This window comes from Mandrillus leucophaeus, unplaced genomic scaffold (assembly GCF_000951045.1).
Source record: "Mandrillus leucophaeus isolate KB7577 unplaced genomic scaffold, Mleu.le_1.0 Scaffold4, whole genome shotgun sequence".
NCBI lineage: Eukaryota > Metazoa > Chordata > Mammalia > Primates > Cercopithecidae > Mandrillus > Mandrillus leucophaeus.
This window is the reverse complement of record NW_012104253.1, coordinates 3121626-3146617: the sequence shown is the minus strand read 5'-3', so window position 1 is coordinate 3146617 and position 24992 is coordinate 3121626. Positions and strand designations below refer to the sequence as shown.

The 24992-nt window shown below is 50.5% G+C and overlaps 1 protein-coding gene across 1 annotated transcript in view; it reads left to right on the top strand.

Annotated features, from left to right (window-relative positions):
- LOC105547984 overlaps window positions 1-24332 on the top strand; it is a 44598-nt gene extending 20266 nt beyond the window's left edge. The window contains exons 11-28 of the mRNA XM_011991797.1: window positions 4111-4159; window positions 4951-5039; window positions 5178-5263; window positions 11155-11361; window positions 11694-11920; window positions 12709-12863; window positions 14187-14241; window positions 14329-14403; window positions 14479-14587; window positions 14674-14789; window positions 15205-15264; window positions 15592-15633; window positions 19148-19206; window positions 19746-19794; window positions 19887-19965; window positions 20461-20534; window positions 20627-20667; window positions 24147-24332. Of these exons, the coding sequence (XP_011847187.1) occupies window positions 4111-4159; window positions 4951-5039; window positions 5178-5263; window positions 11155-11361; window positions 11694-11920; window positions 12709-12863; window positions 14187-14241; window positions 14329-14403; window positions 14479-14587; window positions 14674-14789; window positions 15205-15264; window positions 15592-15633; window positions 19148-19206; window positions 19746-19794; window positions 19887-19965; window positions 20461-20534; window positions 20627-20667; window positions 24147-24332 (1758 nt within the window). The remainder of the gene's footprint in view (window positions 1-4110; window positions 4160-4950; window positions 5040-5177; window positions 5264-11154; window positions 11362-11693; window positions 11921-12708; window positions 12864-14186; window positions 14242-14328; window positions 14404-14478; window positions 14588-14673; window positions 14790-15204; window positions 15265-15591; window positions 15634-19147; window positions 19207-19745; window positions 19795-19886; window positions 19966-20460; window positions 20535-20626; window positions 20668-24146) is intronic.
- The last annotated feature ends 660 nt before the right edge of the window (window positions 24333-24992 follow it).

Sequence of the window (24992 nt, the reverse complement as noted above, 5' to 3'; positions counted from 1 at the left end):
AAGCGGCTGGGCTCTGCCGTCAGTTTCTCCGTGAGGCCGAATGCTCTCCTCTGTGTTATGCTACTTTTGTGTTTGATGGATTGTACTTAGGTTGGTGCTTTCCGGGATGAAACCTTCTTTGGTATTTAAAAGGTAGATTTTCCTTCTATGGTTACGTGTTTGATGGTTAATCATAGAGGAAAATCCACGTTTTCAGTATCAAATGCTGCCTTGGGATCATGGCTGGACGGAAGCCACCAGCTGGGACGTGAGGTGGGGCTGAGCCCTCCAGGGTAAGTGGAAAGATGGTGGGCCGCAGAACATGTGCTGAGTTCGTGCCATATGTCTGCTGACCATCACCTTTAGAAGCCCCCTTTCGCTGAGGAGCCAGCTTGGCACACAGGCTGTGGTGTGTTGTCACGGCTACGCCATGGGACTGAAAACGGTTGCTTTGCTGTCTTGCTTCCATTTTCCATGAACTGCGTTCAGATTTGTCCTTTCCAGAGCCCAGTCCTTCTTTGGTATTTAAAACGTGGATATTCCTTCTATGTTTACGTGATTCCTGGTTAATCATAGAGGAAAATCCATGTTTTCAGTATCAAATGCTGCTTTGGAAATGCTTCCGGAAGAGACCGTAGGGCCTGATTAGGTGCAAAGATGGTGGGCCGCGCGTCGTATCTGAATGAATGGGGTGCGCCTGAGAACCATCTTGAGATGCCAACTTGGTGAAGATTAAATTGTGGGTCTTGTGGTGCCAGTTTTTCTGTGGAAGCTCGTCTGCCTCATGTGACTTTCTTTTCTGATGACTCAAGCACAGGTGCGCATTTTCCTGGATGGAATCCTTCTTTGGTATTTAAAAGGTAGATTCTCCTTCTATGAGTACATTATTTATGATTAATCATAGAGGAAAATCCACGTTTTCAGTATCAAATGCTGCTTTGAAAACCTCGGAGGACGTGAAGTCGCCATGGAAGAAGGGATGCCATCTGTACCCCTCTCGGGTACAGGACGGACAGATACAGAATTGTACTTTGTGTGAAATACGCCGTCAGCTTCTCTGCTGTTTGCTCACTGCCCTGGGCGCGTGCATAATGTGTTGTTACAAGGCTATGTTCTCAGTATTGCCTCATTGACCTTGAACGAAGTTTGTTCTCTGTGTGTTTACCATGATTGCTATGCATTTTCTGGAATGAACCTCTTTTTCTGTGACTAGTTGTACCTTAGAGAATACCTGGGTGGGCTGTCAATTTCAGGAAGGAGCCCTGCTTCAGGGGCTATGGAAGGAATAGACTTACGATTCACCCGCAGGCCTGCACTTCACACCTTGGTGTGCTGCCCTCACCATGCACATCCCATCTGTGTCTCTCAGGCTTGCTCCTGGAGCTGGTGGCAACTTAGTCACAGTGAAAATGGCCTTCTGTCACTGCCATCATTTGCTGCCTGAAGAGAGGTAATCCTCCCTGCTTTTGGTTTACTTGCAATGATTATACAAAGGCAGACTCTCTAGGGAGCAAATCCTGCCTGGGAAGCCTTCTTGGCAACAAGGCTGACTCCAGCAATCTGTCAGATGGCCAGGATAGCCCTGGGGTGTGGATGGTTGACCACAAGGCACGTGCCTCTGTCTTGCTGTTTGTGACCTGGTTCTCTGACCCTCTTCATCTCATGCGTCCTTCCGAGAACATTCTGGAAGAGATGCTGGCTTTGGAGATGATATAAGGTTTTTTTTTCAGAGCACCTGTTCTGCTTAGAAAAAAAGGGCCTCCCTTGGCCGGGCATGGTGGTTCACGCTTGTAATCCCAGCCCTTTGGGAAGCTGAGACGGTGGATGGCTTAAGCCCAGGAGTTCAAAACTAGCTTGGGCAACTGGGCAAAAACCCGTCTCTGCAAAAAATACAAAAATTAGCTGGGCGTCATGGTGTGTGCCTGTGGTCCCAGTACTTAGGAGGCTGAGGCTGGAGGATCACTTGAGCCTGGGAGTTGGGAGATTGCAGTGAGCCAAGATCGTGCCACTGCACTTCAGTCTGGCTGAAAGAGACCCCTGTCTCAAAAAAATAAGTTTAAAAACAAAAAAAGAAAGAACAAAGGGCCTCCCTGGATGGGCCCTGCTCATCACAAAGCATCCATGGGCTGCTACTCCGGCAGGTCTGCCCAGCATGATGCCAGCCTCTGGGAAGAGGTCTTCTGGTCAATGCATCTCCCCGATACATGAAAGAATGACTGTCAGCAAAGTCAATGTCTAATGTAGACGTGGGTCATCTGGTCCACCCACTCTCCATACCTAGCCCATCCTTAGAGTGACTTTTGGACCTCACTGTCCACTTGAGGGAAGGCTGGTCCACAGGAAGGAGGCTCCAGAGCACCCAGTGTGGCTACGGCACTTGCTACTGGGACCTCTAAGCCCCACTGCTCTCTTAGTCCATAGGCGTCCTTTGGGGATTCTTGCCAATGGGAAGACCCTTGGATTCCTGATGTTAGTATCTGTTTATTCAGAGAGAGTTGGCCCATGAGAATCTCATTTTCCTTTGATGAATCTTGCCAATACTTTTGAGTAACAACTAGATGAATACTTTTGAGTAACAACTAACTGCTCAGATAGCTTTCTGAGTACAATGCCAAATTCAGGAGAAGGGACACTTGTCATAGTGCTGCTTTGTGATTTGCAAATGGAATGTGCTGGATTTCTGTTTCTCTTTTTTCTTTAATGATGCATGTTACTGCATCTTCTAACCTCCCTTAGCCAGTGTTCACCAGGAGGGCTTCCTGGAGGCAGTGGCTTTGGGCAGAGGCAGAGGTTCTTCTCCCAGGGTATTTTTGCAGGCCCTAAAGGGATTTCAGTCGTTTTACATTTACATTATTTCAAATGGTACAGGATTGCCTGTCTTTTGGTAACCAATCCTGTCTTGAAGAGATGCTGGGAAGTAAAGTCAACTGCATGGCAGGCCCAACTCCAGGGACAGCCAGATGAGGCTTGTCACCTGGCCCCTCCCACTTGGTCTCAGGCCTCGAAGGAGGAGATGTCCACTCCAGCAAAGACCTGGCGTGATCCTCACCTGCTCTTCGAGCTGCTCTTTGGTACTTGAAGAGAGGATACCCTTTGTATGTTCACTTGATTAATGGTGAATATACAGGGGGAGACTCTTATTTGCGTATCAAACTCTGTCGGGGAAGACGCTCAGACCCTGCTGTCTCCAGGACAAAGCCGCGGATGTCAGCCCGTCTCAGGTACGGCCTGGCTTCCCTGTCTGGGAACGTGAGCTTGGCTGTGATCTTGGCCCTTGGGTTCTGCCTTTGCCCTCTGTGCTGGTTCTTCCTGTGGACTCCCTGGAGGCAGCGGGAGAGGAGGGTCCTTTTTGTGTGCACTGAGTTTAATGGTGGTTTGCTTTTTTAAGGATAAATCACACAGATCTGCCTCTTCTCCATACCAAGTCATACCCAGAAGGCTTCCTGCTTCCGGCACTAACCTCACACCTCTCTGGACACATGAATGGGTGGTGGAGGGTGGAGCACGGAGCCGATGCTGCTGCTCACCTGCTACTCCCCTGACCTGCTACTCCCTGGTGGGCTTCGTCCTTGAGAGAGTGTCAGCCTTGAGGGAAGCACATGGATGTCAGGCTGTTCTAAGGCAAGTGACTGGTGGAGCTCCCTGAGCCTGCCTGTGCCCTCTGGGACTGTTGCTGGACTCCAATGGCCAGTCCTCGGAGCACATTGCCCAGTGGATTGCATCTGAGTGGGCCTTGGGCAGGTGTGTCTGGTCTTCAGGACTCCTTTGTCCCCAGTGTCTGATGCTGGGGCCCTCTTTTTGTTTGTTTTGAGGCAGGTGCAGGTGACACATTCTTGGATCTGGTCATCTCTAGGACAGCCAGCCTCAGAGGAGGGACAGTGTCTCAGCACTCTCCAGCTCTGAGAATGCCTGCAGATGCCCTCTTCTCTGATGAGTCCACGTCTTCCAGGGCTGAGCCCTCACACCCCATGCCCCTTTGGAGAAAGGTGATGGTTCCATTGTCCATGTAGCTCGTGGGTGTTTGAAGCAGGTTCACCCATGCGTGCTGAGTACATTGATAGTCATGCCCACCTGTTCTGTTGTTTAGAAGCCAATCTTGCTGCAGGGAGTCCTGGATGTGCCACCTTTCAGGGCCATGCCACCACCTGCAAGGTGCAGGCCCAGCTCCAGGGTCAGCCAGGTGAGGCTTGTCACCTGGCCCCTCCCCTTTGGTCTCAGGCCTCACAGGAGGAGATGTCCACTCCAGCGAAGACCTGGCGTGATCCTCACCTGCTCTTCGAGCTGCTCTTTGGTACTTGAAGAGAGGATACCCTTTGTATGTTCACTTGATTAATGGTGAATATACAGGGGGAGACTCTTATTTGCGTATCAAACTCTGTCGGGGAAGGCGCTCGGACCCTGCTGTCTCCGGGACAAAGCCGCGGATGTCAGCCCGTCTCAGGTACGGCCTGGCTTTCCTGTCTGGGAATGTGAGCTTGGCTGTGATCTTGGCCCTTGGGTTCTGCCTTTGCCCTCTGTGCTGGTTCTTCCTGTGGACTCCCTGGAGGCAGTGGAAGAGGGGGGTCCTTTTTGTGTGCACTGAGTTTAATGGTGGTTTGCTTTTTTAAGGATAAATCACACATCGATCTGACTCTTTTTGGTACCAAGTCATACCCAGAAGGCTTCCTGTTCCCAGCATCAGCCTTATAAGGGAGACCTGGATGTTGCATCATTTCAAGGGGAACACAGACAGGAGGGATGCTGGAGCATGGAGCACTGGCTCTGTCTGTGCTGGTTTCCAGCCTGGTAGGCCAGCCCAGGAGTGCTTCCTAGAGGTGGTATTGACCTTGGGGAAGGGTCTGAGGTGTGCTCATCAGTGTTTTTTGTTTTTTGTTTTTGGATGCTTGGGTGTTCACGATCCAGCTTGCAGTGCCCAGGCTGAATCTGCAAGAGTGGTTTGTTTCTATTTGTCGTTTGTGATTGCCCATGAAGGCCGCTCTGGGGATGAGCCGTGGGAGCCGTCAGCCCCGCACCAGGTGCGTGAATGTGGGACGTCAGAGGGCGCCTGCTTCTGCCTCCATGTCTGTGCCCCGCCTCTGACTGCTGGCTTTCTGCTCACACCTAGGATGGCGGCCTGAGAATGGGACTCTCGTTCTGTGTTTGTGGAGACACTCCTTGGGCCGTGTGACTGCCAGCTTTTTATACTCCGACTGCCATAGGGGGTCACGTGGACCCGAAGCCAGCTTCAGGAAGGGCATTCGCCGCATCCTCAGCCCAAGGAAAGTGAACGTCCTGGTGAAGAGAGGTGAGCGCCAGCCTGGGTAATGAGTCACACAACCTGCCACCTAGACTGGCAGCTCCTGCTCCTCTCTCCTTGAGGGAGAGGCACTGTGGGGAATGGGCTGTGGGTGTGCTTCCTAAGTTACTCGGGGGCATGGGGGTTTGACTACTGTTGACCATGAGCTCTTTCTTAGCCCGGCTTCATGGACACGATGCCAGCCTCTGGCAGGGATGGGGCAAGGGCTGGCATGGAGAATGACACTGGTGTTAATGGCTCTGTGAGATGGATGAAGGAATGGTGACCACAGGGCCTTTGCTTTGTCTAAGGTGTAAATTCATCCAGTGCCTGGGACCTCGGTGCTGAGTGCATCCTTAGGAAGACTTCCTGGAGAGGTGCCCACACTGGGAAGGAGATGGTGGTCCCAGCCCAGGGAGTTCCTGTAGAAAGGGAGAAGCTGAGCCCTGTGTGTGCCCAGGAAGGCCCGTGGGGTGGATCTCCTTTTCAGGAACAAGTCCTAATCTGGAGTGATGCCTGGAAATGAGGCTGATTCCGGTGAAGGGGTGCTGGCGTCTGCCCCTTCCCGGTTTCTTTGGGATGGAGAGCTGACCTATGGGCACACGGCTGGCAGGTGGTGTTTGCCACCTGGTCTGCTGATCCCGCGTCTCCCACCCCCTCCTCCCCCAGGATGAACCCCGGGAGACGAGGCCGGCCCTGTGAATGATAGTGAGGAACCTGCCCAGTGCTATTGTTTGGTACTTAAAGCGAGGTTGCCCTTTGTATATTCGGTTTATTGACATGGAATATACAAGGGCAAGCTCTCTGTGAGTATCAAACCTTGTCTTGGACCCAGTCCACACTCAGCAAGGGATGCGGTATGTGTGTGCATGACCGTGTGTATCCGTTTTGTGTGTGGCAAATTGCTCACGGGTCCCCACTTCACAGAGAGGACTTCACGGGCACATGGATGACTTTAGGGAAGGCAGTGGCCTCTGGGACATCCCCTCTCCTGGTGCAGTGTGGGCGGGGCCAAAAGCATGCACGATGTGTGTGGTCTGGGTCCCTGCTTCCTGAGCGGGCAGTCACCAGCCCGGGCTGATGGCTGGGGTGGCGCTGGTGCGGGGCAGTGGCTTTGTGGTCCCTGCTGTTACTCGGTACGTGAGTGTGCATGTTCTGCTTGGGGTATGTGACCTGGTCCACTAACCCTCAGCATCTAATTCATCCCCAGGACCGCGCCTTGAAGACGTACCAAGTCCACCCAAGGCAGTGGCTTTCTTTTCCGTGCTATAACCTTTGGTACTTGGAGAGTGGTTATCCCTGTCCTGTTCGTTTTGCTCATGTCGAATCGTACAGGGTCATCCACTTTTTCAGTATCAAGAGCGCAGACTCTGGAGCTCGATTTCCTGTGTTTGGATCCCACCTCTGACATTTACTAACCGTCCAACTTTGGGCAAGGATCTCATCGTGCCGTGCCCGTGGTCTCACATGTCAAATGGGAATCCCATCGGTGTCTACTTCGTGGGCTGCTGGGGCTGAATGAGTTAAGACTTGTACACGGCTCAGAGCAGAGCCCGGTGGTCAGCACTTCGTAGGTGGTAGCCAGGACCCTTGTGTGCTGTGAAACTATCACTGGGGATGGTGGTGGTGGTCTTATGACTAAAATCTCTCCGTGGGTTTTTGGAACAATGTCAAGACATGGAAGTCAAGTCCTTTGTCGGGTATGGAACGGACTATGAAGCCCAGAGCACACACGGTGTTTACAGTGGGGGCTAGTGACAGTGTTGATGCTTGGCAGCTAAGCCATTCTCACGATGCTTTCGAAACACAATGCCACATGCAGTGGGGGTCAGCAGGGGTGCCGAGAACATTTGCTACACTTAAGAGAGACAGTCCCTGGATTCTTGACCTCAGCCACTATCCACACTTTGAAGCAAACTCTTGAGCGAGAACACCAAGCCGAGTGAGAATTCTATGGCATCTTGCTTCCCTGGTGCTTAAAGAGAGGTCAAACGTGGTGCATGCATTGTGCATGCCTGTATGTGCGTGGTGTGTGTGCATGAGCGCGTGCGTGACTGGGTTTGCCAGGTAGCAATCACCATCCAACCTTGAGCTAAAGACCTGGAGGTGGTGGTGTTCCTGTCCGTGCTGCTGTTTCATACTTGAGGAGAAATTATCCTTGGTGTGTTCGCTTTATTTATGATGAATCATACAAGGACAATTTCTTTTTGAGTATCAAATCCTGCTTCGGCAGACTTCCTGGATGCCACGACAAGTTCTGTAAAGGGATGCACGCATCAGCCCTTCCCAGGGGGCTCATGCCTGGGTGGGGATGAGGGTGCATGCAGTTGGTTTGTGGTGGGGACACTTGTGCCCTAACCTCAGAACCCTGGAGGCGGGGCCATGCTTGGCAAGGGGCCATGGGACTCCTTGGTGCTGCCAAGGATTTGCATTGGCCATGGGTGTGTGTTGTGGGTGACCCAGCATTCAAGCGACTTATCAAATCCTGCCTCTTGGAGGCACTTCTTGGACATGAAGCAAACCTTAGAGACAGATCACTGGGGCCAGACCCCTTTCCCTGCCCGAGAGTGTGACCCCCAAGGCATGGGCTTGACTCTCAATGTGTGAAGCTGACCTGCTAATCCTCATTGTTTGGACTACCTGAGAAGAACCTTCTGGAAGAGACACCAACTTTGGAGAGGATGCCCAGCTCTTCTTGATGGCACAGTTCTTTGGTGCTTAAAGAATGGCTGTCCGTAGTATGGTCTCTATATTTATGATGATTAATATCGGACAACCATTGTTTTAGTATCCAAATTTGCTTCAGAAGTTTTCGAAAGCACAGTGCTGACTTCAGCGAGGGGACATCCGTGCCTGCCCCACCATGGAGTGTGACTGTGTCATTGATTTATAATAATGAATCCAGTGATCTCAGAAGGCAAGCCACCAGTGCGATTTCCTTGGACAAATGCTAGCTTTGGGGTGGAGATGCCATTAGGGGTTTGGTGCCATACTGTTTTATTGGAAGATGTTCACAATTATTTCATCCCTCTTTCTCTTCTTGTTATTTAATCTTAACTACGAGGAATTCCTTGGAGAGATGCCAGGGTCAAGCATCTCTCTAGATAGATGGTGGACCGGGGCATCTGGGTCCAGCCTCTCCTATCTTTAGCCTCCATTCTGAGCACGAAAACCTTCCTGTAGGGAATGCAAACATTAGGAAAAACTCAGTACATTTCCTGTTACTACTACTGCTTTTTGGCAGCTCCTAAGCAGCTGTCTATTGGGTGTTTGGATTATTCTTGGTGGGCGTGGCATGGCTTTGTGTCTTCCTTGGGAACCACCCCATCTCAGACAGACTCTCATGGAATAAGACGTTGTGTTCGACAGCACCTCTGGGGGGGGTGTGTGTGTGCGTGTGTGTGTGTGCGCGCGCGCATATGAATTGTTGGCTAGAGTAGTGTTTCTCAAACTCTAAAAATGCTCCTAAGATTTTCATCACCTAGGGATCTTGTTAAAAAGCAGATTCTGATTCAGGGACCAAGATTCTGCATTTTTAGCAAGTTCTCAAGTGATGCTAATGCCGCCGGTCTGTGGACAACACGTGCAGCGGTTCAGGGCTGGAGACCAGGTGCTTTCCCTGTGATGTGCGTCCTCTGTCTCCCCACATGCCATAAACTGTCCGTCGTGGGAGAACGGCCCAGAAGCAATGTGCCATGCTTTGGTTTGTGAACAAGCGTTCACCTTCACATGCATAAATATCACAAGATTACTTTTCTTTAAATCAAATCATGCCTCAAAGGGCTTCCCAGATGCAAGACCTGCTTCAGGGAGGGGCCGCCGGTGTCAAGCTGCTGCAAGATTGTCGGGTGGGGGTCAACGGCATGCTTATTCATTATTGATGTCCTGGGCTCTGGAATTCTGTGACCCTTCGTTTCCAAGCAGTCCTCGGGAGGAACTTCCAGGAACTGAGACCATCTCTGCGGTAGGGACCCTGTCTTCAGGGATCAGTGGCACCCCGTTTTGTTGGAAGCAGAATTCTTCACGATGGCTTTGCTTATCTCTGACATGCATTCTGGTGGCTTCTCGTCATCAAATCCTGTCTGTCAGGAATCCCTGGAGGAAGCTTTTCTAGATCTTTAATGGAACCTGCCTTAGAAGTCTTTCTGAGCATGGTCCCAATGTCAGGGTTTGGACTTTGGTGCCAGGGCTGCCTGGGCCCTGAGACGAAGGTACGGGAATGGAAGGTTGATGCCAGCATGTGTGCTTTCTCTGCAGGATGTGAACACCTCTCCCTGCCCCCGCTGCAACCCTGGGATTCAGCTCATCCTGAGAAGAATCTTCTGGAAGCAAAGACAACGGTGGGGAAGAGGCCATGGTTTTCGTTTCAGAACTATTCAAGGATATTTGAGGAGAGGTTATCCGTGTTATGTTCGCTTCATTCATCATGAATAATACATGGTTAACCTCTTTTTGAATATCAGACTCTGCCTCGGAGGGCCGCCCCCACGGGAGACGTGAGAGTGTGTGCCTTGTGTGAGCTGAGAGCCCGCACCCCGGCTCTGTGCTGTGTGAGGGAGGCCTCCTGAAAATGAGGCCGGTGGGGGGAAGAGCCCTGGATTGCTTTGCTGTGTTTGCTGTGAATGCGATGTGTTTTTACGAGTTATGTGAGGTTCCCTCCTCTTTGAATGCCAACCTCTGCCTTCCCCCAGTGCTGGGGCCTGTGGCTTAGCCACAGGGCTAGGTCCTTTCCTGGGACAGACCCTCTGGACCCAGTGCTTTTCAGGGTGGCTCCCTGGGGGCGAGGACAAGGTCTACCACTGCCCTGGGACACTTGAGGAGAAGTTACTTCTTCCATGCGGACTCCTCTGAGGACAGCCTGTTTTTTTAGGGTCGGATCTGGCCCAGGGTGGCTCCCTGGATGAAGTCCAGTGCCTCTGTGGGTGTGTGAAGGGCAGGGTGACTTGGGCTCTGTTCCTACTCCTCACCCAGGTCACTGGCCCAATGCCACTTCCTCCTCAGGTCAGCTTCCCTGAGGCTCTGCCAGCCGACCTGGTGGGATCTCCTGGTCCACTGCTTGGCACTCAAAGATGCTGGCATGGTGTCAGGTTCCCTTCGCTGCCTCCTGATGGAGACCACGCAGCTAATGACTCTTTGGCTCTGTGATGCTGCCTCAGAGGGCTTCCTGCACGTAGCACCTAGTTTGGGAGGAGCGCACGGACTCCAGCATGGCCCCTGGTTATGGAGAAGGGAGGCTGTCCTTGATCCCCGGTTTGGCTGTGCCTCCACCCAGATCTCATTTTGAGTTCCTTCGTGTTGTGGGAGGGTCCTGGTGGGAGGTGACGGAGTCATGGGAGTGAGTCTTTCCCCTGCTGTTCTCAGGATAGTGAACGGGTCTCACGAGAGCTGATGGTTTCGTAAGGCGGAGTTTCCTGCACAACGTCTCTGTTTGCTGCTGCCATCCACGTAAGACCTGACTTGCTTCTCCTTGCCTTCCACCATGACTGTGAGGCTTCCCCAGCCACGTGGAACTGTAAGTCCAATCAAACCTCTTTCTTTTGCACATTGCCTAGTCTTGGATATGTCTTTATCAGCAGCCTGAAAATGGACTAATACAGTGGAGGACGGTGGCACCGAGCCCCGCCCCCTTCAGGGTGTGGTCCCTGTGCAGGGCAGCATCCTGGAGTGGCTGCAAAGCCCCACTGCTCTCTGCCTCGATGCTTTGTCTTATCTGAGGCGGCCAGTGCGCGGGGGTCCCTGTGTGGAGTCAGTTCGTATGGGTGCCTGCGGGTGCCAGCTTCATAGTAAGAAAACTGTCGGCTTCGCCTGAGGTGTGTGCACAGAGGTGACGCAGGGACAGGAACTCTGTTGATGAATGTGTTCCCTGCGCCGCTAACCCGGAGAATTCGTTCCACCCTCAGGAGAAGCCCTAAAAGTGATGGAGGCTCTGGCCGGGGGATGCCGACGCGCTGTGAATGTCGCGGCATGGGGCTTGGTGAGGAACCGCCGGAGCGCTCTTGCATTTTTCATGACAAAGACCACACCGTTGGCCTCATTCCTGCATGGTGGGAGAATGTGTGGAGGTGTCCCGCCGCCAGAGAGGAGGCCTGTGTCAGCACCGTCACGAGGTACCTGGGGAAGGGTCTGTTGACGATGCCCAGTGTTCGCTGGCCCAAGCAACCAGTCCTTGGGGGACTTCTGGGCAAGACCGTTTCAGTGCTCAGCCCCACTCTGTGTCCCAGGCAGAGAAGGGGCTGAATTGATGATACCTATTAAATGGCTCATTCATTCTCATTACCCATGCAGCCTGCCCGTGAGGGCCCCCCAGAAGGGAGGGCAACTCCAGGGAAATGTTCTCGCCATCAGCACGAGGCCATGGTCCAGGAGGTACTGCTGGACCAGAGGCCACAGGGCAGATTGTCAGGCCAGGTCACAGGCTTTCTCTGTCCTTGACCCTCAGCATCCAGGCTACCTACAAGAGGAGGCAGGGGGACTCCTCTGCCACACCTGGAGAGGTCTCATCCATGGCAGGTTCCTTCTACAATGCTTTCTCTGCTACAAATGCAACTCAGCATCACCTCTTTCCTGGATATAATTCCAAGGAATTATTAAAGGAGGCATTGGTGTCAGCACCTCCCAAAATACTTGTAAAGATGGCCCATGGCAGAGCCTGTGCCTTCATTAGAAGTAAGCCTCACACACAGTGGCCTCCAGGCTCTGGAGGCCTCGGGGGCAGAGCAGCGTCCAGGGTGGCTGTGGGGCCTCGCCTGGGTTTGTGGCTCATCATATTGGACCGCTGTTTTTCAGGACAGACTCCCTGGAGAGGTCCCTCAGCAGGACCCTGACCTGGGGGTCAGGGCACTGTCCATGATAGGGGAATGGATGGTTGATCAGAGAACGTACATTTTATAAATGGTGTATGTCAATTGATCCACAGTTCCTACCTATCCAGTGACTTCTCCTGGAGGCCACATCAGCTCAGAAGAAGAGGTGGTGGTTTCCTAGGCCATGCTGTTATCTGGCACTTGAATGGACCTTCTCCTTGCCGGGTTTGTTTTTTTTGTGCCGAGTCTCGTGAGGGAGGGTTGGTGCCTTTTTTGAGTATGGATATTGCCGGGGAAGCTTTCTGGAAGGATCTATTGCCCTTCATCCCTCTTCAGGGGCAGGAATGCATGGTTGACTGGAAAGCATGGGCTTGATTGACATTGTGCACCCCTCAACTCTCCTAACCCTCTGTCCCCAATTCATCCTCAGGCAGACTAGCTAGAAGGAAGGTGGACTCTGGTGAAGACGTGGGCCATTAGCGTCAGCCTTCGGTACTTGAAGAGTGGTTATCCCTGCTGTGTTCGCTTTATTTATGACGAATCATACAGGGACATCCAATTTTTCAGTATCAAATACTGCTTTGGAGGGCTTCCCGGACAGCGTCCCGCCCTCAGGCAGGAAGTGTTGGCTTCCTTCACCTCCCACCCAAGGTATGTATGTGAGCAGGCCATCGCAGGACACGAGCTTCCTCACGTGCCACAGCCATGACCAGAATCGAATCTCTGAGGAGATGGCTGCTTCCAAGGCTGTGATTTTCTGGAAGGGGCTTTGGTGTCTGCACTACATTACTGGGGGAGGTCGACCAGTGAGAAGCCCATTCACACAAGACGTCTGTCACCTGCTCCAAGTGACCCTCACCCTTGGTAAGATGAATCCCTGGAGACATGCTGGCTTGGTAGTGTTATTGTCATCAGCCGGACTGACTGATAGGTAATTGGTCATCATTATTGCTTTTGTTCCAGGGCAGAATTTTTGAGTGTCAAATCTTGCCGGGGAAGGGTTTCTGGAAGTAGCTCTGCCCTCTGGGGAAACTTGGCATCCACATCTTTTAGAGTTTGTGGAGAGTTAGTTGAGTAGTCTGAGCTTTATTTCTGAGGCGTCTCCCTCAGCTCACTCTCCTGCCAGAGCTGTGTCCTGCCCATGGCCATAATGGCTGTTGAGAGGGTTGGTGGCTTTGGCCACCATGATTTTATTTATCAGGTTTTCTCTTTTTAAAAAATCAGGTTCTTTTGTTTTTAGCATAACTACATGGTTCATGAACTGATCAAATAACAAGGAATGACTTGGTCAATCCATAAACAGTGATGGAGTGCACACTCTATTCTTGGTGATTCTGGACCTTAGCATAGAGCAGAGAACGAAATCAAGTTCTTGCTCACGTGGACTTTCCATTCTGGTGGAAGAGATGGATGAGAACACATGAATTAGGAAGTGTAATTTTGTCCACTGCTAGGTTTCATGGAGAAAGGGAAAGCAGGTTACAGTGACAGAGGTAAAAGCAGGTGGACCTTTGTGTTAAATACAGGGGTCTGGAGAGCTGTCTCTGAGGATGTGGATGGGAATGGAGTGGGCTGGACCAGAGGAAGATCTGGGGTAGGAGCATTTCAGGAGGAGGGCAAGGCCCATGGAAAGCCCCCTGACATCTTTAAGAAAAAGCAAGAAGGCCAGTGGGATTGAACCGAGCTGCTGGGAGTCACTGGGTCTGAGCTGGGAGAGGCAGGACTCCAGGTTTTATTCTGAGTGAGATGGGGGATTTGGAAGGGTTGTGAGCAGGGGGGATGCATGGTCTGTGTTGGAAAGATCACTCTGACCACAAGGGCATTGATAGAGAATCCACCCAGGGCAGTGATGGGGCACCCACCAGGGGGCTGGTGTGTCTGAGCTGGGCAGTTTCTCCAGGGGCACCTGCAGTGGCAAAAGGGGGCTCTCTCTGGACCTCCCCCGTTCAGTGGGCCCTGCGGGAGCTTGGCTGGCACCTTGACTTGCTTGATGGATAACTCAGTGTGCTCTGTTGAGAAGTCCAAGGCCCTGTTCAGAAACCCTGGGGTCTACACACTGTGGAGCGCTCCTGGCCTGCGACAAGTGGCCTCCCTCTTCTCATTTCTAAACCTTGTGCGTGTGGATTCAGGACCAAAATTTCGACTCCAGGGAAGGGGGCCTGTGCCAGCACCACTCCAGGGGAGGTGAGTGGAGGGTTGCCCAAACTGCAGGGTGTTCCTAGAACACCTGTCAGCTGCCTCACTAATGCTCGGTGTCCACTCTGTCCACAGGATGGTGGCTGGCAGCCACTCCCCTTGGAGAAGTGGAAGGGGACTCCTTGTCTGTCTTGTCTCTGCTTTTCTGTGGTACTTGAAGAGAAGTTGTTCGTGGTGGATTCGCTTTACTTATGACGAATCATTCACGGACAACACTTTTTTCAGTACCAAATGCTACCTCTAAGGACTTCCTGGACACAATGGCAGCTTCAGGAAACATAGTCTTTGAGTCAACCATGTGGAAAAGCCAAGAATGGATGGCGGGCCATGGACAGTGCGCTGACCTAGCTGTAAGTCACCTGGCCTGATAACTCGAGCGTCCTATGCACCTATAAGAGGCCTTCCTGTGGGTCTCACCAGCTCTGGGGAATCAGCTGTGGTTCTGTCACCAGCGTCACCTCACGAGGCTTTGAAGAGAGGCTCCCTGGGCCCCAGGCCGACTTCCAGAAGAGATGTTGGTGTCAGCACCGTCCAGGGTGTGTGACTGGTTGACCAGAGGGGCGTGCACTGTGTTCACCCTGTGGGCCACCTAGTCACCAACCCTCAGCATCACTCCCACCCCAGGAAGACTTTCCAGAGCTCCCACCAAGTCTGGGGGAGTGGCCATGGACTTGCTGTGACTGCTTGGTGGACCGGGATGACACGTACTCTTGGGGGTGTGTGTTTACTTAAAATGCAATGAGTCAACCTTGGTGGCTCCTTCACCCAGTCACAGCCTCCTTGAAGTGTTGACTTCCGATGTTGGACGCCACATTGTCTACTGTTGAGGGACCTGATGCAGGCCAGTTTTTCTCCTGGGTGTGTGACTGAATCCTTCTTCCCAGAGCATGTGCTGCGTTTATTAGGGCTGTCACCTTGTCCTCTAATACCCAGCATCCTGTCTCTCCCTAGAAGGCTCCATGGAGGTGCTGCGGCTTTGGGAAACAGCCGTGATTCTCCTGTCAGGAACAAGTGAGCTACACAGAAGCTCCCTGTCTTGCCCAGGAGGACGAACTGCATCGTTGCTGCTGGGGAGAAGGCAGTGCCCTCAGCACTCCCCTAAGGTAAGTGCGCCTCGGGTGAGCATGCACTTAATGTGGGTGTATGTCACTCGGCTCGGCCCACTACCCAACGCTATCCCACCCATTCCTAACAGGACTCCCGAGAGGGGCGGCCACCTCTGCAAGAGAGGCAATGGATTACTACTCACCAGTGTTCATGTGTGGTACTTGGAGAGAGGCTGGCCGTGATGAATTCGATTCATCAAAGCGAGTCATACACGGCTCTCCTCTCTTTTAGTGTCAAATTCTGCCTCGGAGGGCTTCCTGAGCTGCTTCCAAGGTAGGTTTCTGGATGGCTGAACCCATGGCAAGCACTTTTCTGAGGATGCATGTGACTGACCTACTAACTTTAGAGTCCAGGCTGACCCTCAAACAACTTCCTGGGGCGCTACCAGCTTTAGGAAAATCGAGAGAGGTTGTTGGGATGCCCTAATGTTTTAGAAGTTAAGATTGAAATACACATGGCTGACTTCTTTTTTCATTCCTATCAAATTCAACCTTGCAGTTGAATCTTGGGCATCTAGAAGCATCTTTAATAGTCAGCCCTCGGGATACAGAAGAGAACAGAAACAGGACTCTGTGTGATCCCTGGTTTACTAACCCACAGCAGCCTCACACCCTCCAGAGAATTCCTTTAAGGGAATCCCAGGTTTACCAAGGAGGCAGTGCTTAGCCTGCTTTTGCAGACACATTTGTGTGTGGTTTGCTTCATTTTTAATGACTCATGTGCCACTGACATCTTTGCATTATTAAGTATTGCCTGCATGGCCAGCTGAGCACAGGAAGTGGTATTTCTGTGCGCACTAATCCTGGGTTGGTGAACCTGGGGTTGGCTGGAGAGCATGGGTTTGAGCCACCTGGTCCACTCATCCTCAGGGTCCCATCCACCCTCAGAGGCCACTCCCAAGCTGCCCAGGCTGTGCAGAAGATGCAGGAATGCTGTGAGCAGTGCCACCTCATGGTACTCGGAGGGAGGTTGTCCGTGGTGAGTTCGCATTATTTAATGATGCCCAATACACGGTCGACCTCTTTTCGGTATCAGATCTCACCAGGTGTCTTCTTGGACCTGATGCTGATTTAGGGGACACCATACTCATGTTGGTTCCACACCAGTGCAACTGAACATGTGTTTGGCCCTGTAACCAATGGGTAGGTGCTGCTAGCACTCCTAATCCTCAGTCAGTGCATTCCTGGGGAAGAAGCATGTGATCTGTGCTCAAGACCCCTCTGTGACTGAGGAAGTGGTGGTGCCCATGTTGCTTCCTGGGTTTTGTATTTTTTCAAAGAAAAATAATATATAGTTCTCTTCTCTTTCACTGTTAAATCTTGTCATGGAGGAAGGACTTCTTAGACATGTTGACAAATTCAGGGAAGGGGCATTGATTTCAGCGTTTTTGGGGACTCACTGGAAGGGTGATTCACCACATCTGTTGATCTGGAGGCCACATCAAATTTAAGAACAGAGGATAGTTGCATTTTCAATTTCTTGTTTTTCTTTTCAAAAAGGATAATTATTCTACCTTATTACCATATTTATAAAAATGACACATGCTTATGATAAAATTTAAGCGATGTGGAAAAATCTAAATGAAAAAGAGGGAAAATTGCCCAATTCTCTGGGCACCCAGAAATAACCATTAAGGGCTTTAGAAATTTCATACACCTGTCTGAGCATACATGCAAACAGAAAAACAAGACAGGCACAGAGAAAATATGAGATCACACTGTACCTAATCATTTTATTAAAAATGCTAACTATAATTTTACTTCAATTTATCATAAAGAACAAGCTAAAGGAGATTGAAATGATTGATAAATATTTCTCGCTTCACCGCCAGAGGTAGCAACTCCTAAAAGATCCCTGTAAAATTAAGAAAAATATTGTTACGGTTTTTAACTATTTCAGTTTCACTCCTAGTTCAGAAAGACAAAGAAGTCAGCACTCTTATTCTTTGCTTATTATCTCCTGCTTTTTCTCAGTTATATATTTTAATTTTACATTATAAATATCTGCAATTTGTTCTAGAACTATAATTCTTGCAAGTGTTTAGCCATAGTTCTATATTTAAATGAATTCATTTCTGACCACAAGGTTGGTTTTTTTGTTTTAACTGAGGTTTTTCCATTCTTTAGTTTTTAACTTTAATTTGTCTCTCAATGGAATTGATCTTATTGTTTCTGTGAGAATAGCTCATAGACACTACCCTTGAGTTCTGGTGCATTTACGAATATGTATCTCTTTCTTTTATGCATAAGGGACAGCTTAGCTAGGTATAAAAGTCTCAGCCTACTTGTTTTTTCTCAGAAATTTATAGCTGTTGTCCACTGTCTTTTGCATTGAGGCTTTCACTAGCTGTCTTAATGTGGCTTCTCCATGTAGCCTTTACTTACCTGGACTATTTTATGTAGTGATCTTCACAAACCTTGTTTAGAAACACTTTGGGATACTATGTTCTGTGAGGTATTTCATCTTTGAGAATGTCTGACCATTGCTCTTACACCTTTTCTCATCTGTCCATTTTTTTTCATTCTGTTCTATTTGGCCTTTAAAGATATGTATTGTATAATTTCTTTCAGCTTTAGGGATACAAGCCCCTTTCTTTGTGGAATCTATTGACTCTCATGATGGTGCTTTTCTTTGTGGTTTTTGTAGCTTTGTGTTGTGAGGTTATCATCAGTTGAGCACTAAGGTGTTTCTGTTTTGTTTCAATCCCTATGTACATGAGTTTGCATTTGGTTCTGCCTGGCACCCCAAGGAATTTACCAGTTGGTGCCAGTTTTCTAACTCATTTTGTTGGCTTACGGATTCCCAGACATATGGTTGGCATAAGTCCTCACCATATCTTTGTCCTGAAGCTTTGGTATCTCACAGGAGACCTCTTTCTATCCACTCCCTAAAAATGACAAATGCTCTTATCATCCCTGGCTATTATAAAAATTTCTGGTTCCCCTTTCCATTCCTAGATCAACTTCTCCTGGACCCACGGTCATGTCTTTTTATTCTGCTTATACTTGAACTTGACTATAGACTCTTGGAGCCTCTAGCCAGCACAGCACCCCTTAGGTCCCTTAGTAGCAGGTTGCAAACATGTTGCTCTGAACTAATTTTTTTCATTAACACCTGAGGGTTTTGCCTTTCAGTTGTATGTTTATTTGGGAATTGATTTTGGCTGTGGTTGCATTTTATCCAACACTTCTCAACATTTTTGGAGGAGAGGGTTCCTTACCAGCGCTTGTTGCTGGGATGGAGCCTTTGAGCTGAATGATGGGTGAACTTGGCATGACATTCTTGGCTCCCAGTTTCTTCCCTCTGAACTTTGTAAACTTTGCTCCATTGCTTTCTGGTATTAAACCACTGCCGTGGACAAGCCTGGGGACAGCTTCTTTCCCCTTGGATGGATGAACTTTTTTTTTCCTGCTTAGATTTCCTGATTCTTTCTTTAGTCTTGAATATTGGTGACTTTACCGGGTTATGACTCAATCGCTATTTTTATTCATTAGTTTTTCTGAATCATAGTATGCCTTCTTGATGAGTAGATTTAATCATTCCTTTGTTTTGAGGATTTATTCACGTTATGAGCACTTTTCTACTCCAGTAGTTGGTCTTTTCTTCGGTGAAATAATCTGTTTTGTTCATTTCATTATGTGCTGGAGGAGAAGAGAGTCTGTCATCTGGCCCCTTGCTGCCATCTCTGTCTGCACATCAGTCTGTTGTCATTTGCACTGTGCATTTGTCTATTTAAAACAATCCTACCCAGATGCCCCCTCCTCAGTGTCACCTTCCACCCTGGCAGGATGCCTTATGGCAATGCCCACTTCTGAGATAGTCGTGGGAGCCAGCCCCACTGGCCAGGTATGTGAATTTTCTGTTAACAATGGAAGATTTTGAAAAACCATATATGCTGTACCATTAACCCCAAGCATACAATCTATCCTTAGGAAGACTTCCTGGAAATTATGCTCACCTTCGGGGATGAGGCCATGATTCTGAGGTCAGTGCCATGCCATGGTCTAATTAAGTTTACATTCAATGCTATTTGTTTCTTTATGATCAATATTGTGAAGTCAACCTCTTTGTCATGGACTCAGCTTTGGAGGACTTCCTGGACACAAGGCCTGTGTAAGGAAAGGATTGTTACTGTCAGCCTCGATGCTAATGTGAGATAAGGGAACGTATCCTGCTCTGATCCAAATGCCGAGTTTCTGTGCACTTGGCCTCTCCACCATCAGGTTCCCTGGAAGTGCTTCTCAGGCGTGCACCCACCTTGGCTAAGGCGTTGAGGTCTGGATGGCTGCAGGGTCCAGGATGGGGTGGTTGAATATGGGGCGTGTGCTTTCTTTTCAACCCTCTTGCAGTCAGTCTGCTAACCCTCAATGTTCACTGTCTCCTAGGGGGACTTCCTGGAGGAGGCCAACTTTGGAGAAGAGGCACTGACACCGGGTCTGTGCTAGCGTGAGGTACTTGAAGATAGGTTATCCGTGTTGCCTTCGCTTTATTTGTGACGAATCATACACGGTTGACCTATTTTTCAGTACCAAATCCCGCCTTGGAGGGCTTCCTGGAGCGGAATCTCACTTCAGGGCAGGACCTTGGTGTCAGCTCCTCTCCAGGGTAAGCAAAGGGACCGTTGACCATAGCTGACCCAGCAGAGAATGTGCTTTCCTGAGGCCGTGTGCCCCGGCCCTAACCCTGTGTGTGCCCCATCCTTGGGGAGGTTTCTAGAGATGGTGCCAGCTTTGGGGAAGAAGTGGGGCTTTTCCTCTCAGAGCTACTCTGTGGTACTGGTGGAGAGGTCTTCCATGATGCCTTCAATGTATTCTTTTACCAATCCTACATAGTGGACCCTTTTGAAAGCATTAAATCTAGCCTTAAAGCACCCTCGGGTGGTGCCGAGTTTAGGAACTAGAACTGGTGTCTGAATGCCTGGACGGATGGCGACGCTGACCGTGTGCACACTTCTTGGTGGACCGTGCACCTGCAGGCGTCCTGCTTGCTCACCACGGCGGTTTCCTCCAAAGAGGCAGCAGCTCCCTTGTCAGCTCACTTTGTGTTTGACAAGACGCCGTTTTGCTGTCTTCCCTGCTGCCCTCTCTTCACGTATCACAGAAGGTGCTCTGCAGACCCCTCTGCTGTGGCACGTCCCTCCCTGAATGGCTTCCTACAAGAGACGCTAACTGCAAGTAAGGGATGGAGTACGGCCCAGACCACAGAGTGTGTTTCATGGGTAGTCTGTTGCCACCTTCCTGACTCTCGGAATCCCGTCCGTCCTCAGGCCTGCTGCTGGGATGCGCTGGAAGTGAGCGCCCGAGTCAGGTACTCGAATGGAGGTTGTCCATGGTGTGTTCATTTTATTTATGATGAGTATTACATGGCCAATCTCCTTTCGGTACTCAATTCTTCTTGGGAAACGTCACGAGGGGCAAGCCCAGCCGGCACCTGCTCAGGGTAAGGAAGTGGATCACCTCCGCGGCAGGCGCTCTCTGTGTGACTTACATCACTTGGCCCAGCATCCCGGCCATCATTAGGAGGAATTCACCGAAATGATGCTGACGTTTTAGTTGACATGGTGGTCTTCTAGTCGCGTCCTTGAAGACTCATTAGTGAATAAACCACATTTAGTCAACCTTTTTAGGTGTGAAATCATCTTGGCTGTGTGGCACACTTTAGGGAAAGGAGCTCCTGGCTGAATGGAAGACATTCACATTACCCCCTCAAATACCTTATCTTCGGGGTGACCCCTGGGAAGCAAGGGGTGGAGGGGGTCTCCTCGGCAGGGATAATTGATGTTGTTTAAAGACGCGTTTCCATGGCATGACTCGGTTATTCCTACTGCAAGATGAAAATCATTAATAGCATTTATTACTATCTTATGTCGCCAGCTGTGTGCCCTTGGAAAATCCCTTCACCTGTCAGCTCTGTGGGCCTCAGTCTCTTTCTCTGTAAAGCAGGGTTAACAGGGGAGTGGAAGCGTGCTCTTTGTGAAGTGTCTAGACAGCATGTGGCATGTGGCTGTAGGATAAGCATTGTTTCTGAGGGTGGTCCTTATATGAATGTTATGTCATCTGCACTCGTTGTCCTCTCACCGCTAGAATGGAAGCTCCTTGAGGGCAGAGTCCTTGTTTGTCTTGCCTGGTGCTGTGTCCCCAGGTGTGCACAGTAGGTGTGATGCTGAATGAATGAATAGGCGACATGACCTGTTTTCTTGGTTGAATTCTCTTTGAGGCCTCCTGGAATGGAGTGCATGGAGGACAGTCACCTGAACCTGTGCTGTCCCTGTGACACAGCCCCACCCACCCTCTGAGGATGCTGCACTGGAAGAGGAGTCGCCAGCCTTCAGGTCAGGTCCTCCCTCAACCCCCTGTGTTGAGGGACCTTGGTGTCCCAGCCCCCCTAGGATAGGTGACCAGGGGCCGACTCGAGCTCGGGCTGACCCACGCTGTGTGTGCACATGGCCTCACCCACACCGCCTGCTCCACAGCTACAGGAGCTGGTCCATGACCAACCGTGTTCCGACCACTGCCTGGGGGGCTCCTCGGAGGTAGAGAAAGAGAGAGAAAGAGAGCAAGAGGGGAGAGAGCGAGCGAGCGAGCCAGCAAGCCTGCAGCTGGAGTCAGCAGGGAGGCCCCGAAGGCAATGCCACCTTTGGTGAAGAGGCATCTCGGTGTGTTCTTGCCTGTGCTGACGTTTGACCCTTGAGCAGAGGTTGCCCTTGGTGAATTCGCTTTATTTATGTTGAATCACACAAAGGCAACTTTTGTTTGAGTATCAAATCCTGCTTGGGATGGCTTCCGGGACCCAGTGGCAAGCTCAGGGGCATCTATGCCCCTCCCTTGAGCAAGAATGGATGGGGTAGACGTGGGTGGTCTGCCCTCTGCAGTCCTCTGTGGTGGATGAGAACAGATGTCGATCAGAGAACACAAGCTTCATTCATGATGGGGGCGGGGCCTGCGGCCCGGGGAGGATGGCGTTGGTGTCACGTCGGCTTTAGCTCTTACCCTGGACCCTCTCTCTTCACATCACCGTGTTGGCTGTGTTGATCCCGAAGACGTTTCGACCGCACCAAGTTTTTTTCGAAAGATATTTGACCTTGCGGATAAACAAAGCGCTCACCCTTGGCAGTGTCTGTGACGAGGCTGCAGCCCCAGACCCCTGTCTCGCTCACAAGTGCTGTGTTTTTTTTCTATGCCTTTCCTTGTCTCTATTTTTCTCTTTCTATCCCCCAGCCAAACATTGGTCCCAATTTTCTCCTGGGTTATGAAACAAATAGAGGCCATCAGTATCTCATCCCATTTGTATTAAATAATAGTGATAAAAATAATCAACACAAAATAAAACTAAAAGCAGCTGAAACGGCACAGCACTAAATGTGTTCAGTTGAGTACAAATTGGCAGAAGAATCCAATTTTCTTGACAACATTTCGGCTGCGACATTTGACCTGGGGAAATAGAAAGCTGCCGACGTGGCAGCCGCAGAAGGAAATTGATGGTGGCGGCGGCGATAAACAGCAATATTCGATGTAGACAAAAGCACATTGAGGAACCAAATCTTTATTCAGATTTTTAAATGGAAAAGAATTGATCCTAATGAAAATGATTTGGGGAAAATAACAAGGGAAATAAAAGAAATGCAAACAGCTCAACAGCGCAGTCAAGACAGCTAAACAGGGAATTGGATTAGTGTAATGGCATTCGCTCTGAAAAACACGTTTCTATGAAAATCAGTGTCGGTGCAATTCTTGTGAAGATGGTTACATTTGTGTATTTACAGTGGAGTTGCTGGGGTCAGTAGGAATCTAGGGTCAAAAAATGGGATACAGTCTCTTCCCTTATGCAGTTGATCTTTCCTTTCTGCCCCAAACCTTCCCCAGAGCTTCCTGGAAAGGTGTGCTGACTTCAGGTGTGACACACTGCTAAGGCATCCTCCCGGGGATCTGGGTGCATGTTGTCCCCAGAGTATTCACTATGTAACTGACAGGCATCACCTGGTCTCCCTCCATCCCCACGGAGGGTTCTGGGTGAGACGCTGACTCGAGGGAAGCAGAAGTTCTACCATCAGTGGGGTCGGGTCTTTCAGGACAGTTGCTTCTGTGAGCCCAGGAAATCTGAGACAGCTCTCAGTTAATTTAGAAGGTTTATTTTGCCAAGGTTGAGGATACACCCATAACACAGCCTCAGGACGTCCTGTGGTCAAGGCACAGCTTGGCTTTATACATTTTAGGGAGACATGAGACATCATTCAATATACGTAAGAAGTACCTTGGTTTGGCCTGCAAAGGTGGGACGACTTGAAGCGAAGGCAGGAAGACGGAGGGAGTCTCCAGGTCACAGATGGGTGATACACAAACAATTATATTCTTTCGCATTTCTGATGAGCCTTTCCAAAGGAGGCAAATCAGATATGCATCTGTCTCAGTGAGCAGAGCGGTGACTTTGAATGGAATGAGAGGCAGGTTTATCCTGAGCAGTTTCCAGCTTGACCTTTCCTTCGTGATTTTAGGGGCCCGAGATACTTTCCTTTCACACTTCCGAGGCTGTTGCTGAACACACAGGAATCCAGGAACACTCTGAGGTTTAGACCTTCCTCACACTGTGCTGTTGACACCTTACATGGTTCCATGCTGGTCCCAAGGACATGCCCTTCGTTGGTGCTGAATGTCAGTTGGTCATGGAGGCTGAAAGTCATTCTGGAGTTGGTTTCCAAGGTCAGAAACCTTGCCGGGGCTGTGGAAAGAGCGCGTTGTTTGCTGGCGTGCTTTGTCTGTGACCAGCATTGCACATGGCTCTCTTTGCAGATCGAGCCCTACCTGGAGAATTTCCAGAAGCAACAGCACCCTCAAGGGGCAGCCTGCAGCCAGAGCCCTCTCCAGGGTAGGTGCCTGAGGGCCGCCCATGGGACAGGCCCGATTGTACCCATGGTGTGTGTCATCCGCTCCCCTCCTGCCGACTCCAGTGCGTTCCGGGACCACCTTGGGAGGTGATGCCTGCCCTGGGAAGGAGGTTCTGCTGCAGGTCAGTGCCCATGGCTCCTGACGGGAAGTCGTCTGTGACATCTTTTCTTTCTCTACAGCAGGGCCCGCATGGCAGGCCCCTTGCTCCACTTGTAGCAAGATGCAGAGGGCTCTCTGAGCTCATGCCAACGTCAGGGAAAGGATTCTGCTGTCGGTCCCACTCCAAAGTGCATAGAATGGGTGGTGGGCACAGAATCCGGACTCTGCTTGTGGCAGCTGTCGTCCGGCCCGATGCTTGTTGGCTGCCCGCTCCAGGAGGCGCCTTCTGGGTGTTCTCTGAGTCTGGGGAAGGTTGGGTTCTGAGGTCAGGGCTGCCCTGACCCTTGTAAAGAGAAGACGTCTGTGACTCTCCTGCTTTCTTCTGCTGCGTTGATCCCCCCAGTCCCTTATTTTTAACGTCTCACTTGCTTTATGAGGCTAATCAGATGGTCAGCCAGCTGTTGATAACTGTGAAGTCACCCCCTGAGGGATCCTGGGGTGATGCCTCTGTGGGCTGGAGATGGTGCTGGTGAGACCGCGGGTCTGGGGTCAGCGTTGTGCCCTGTTGAGCTCCTGCCAAAGGCATCCTCTGCTGGGAGGGAGGCTCTGTGCTTGTGCAGGGGTCCCTATAGGGTCACCCCCTCTCAGGGT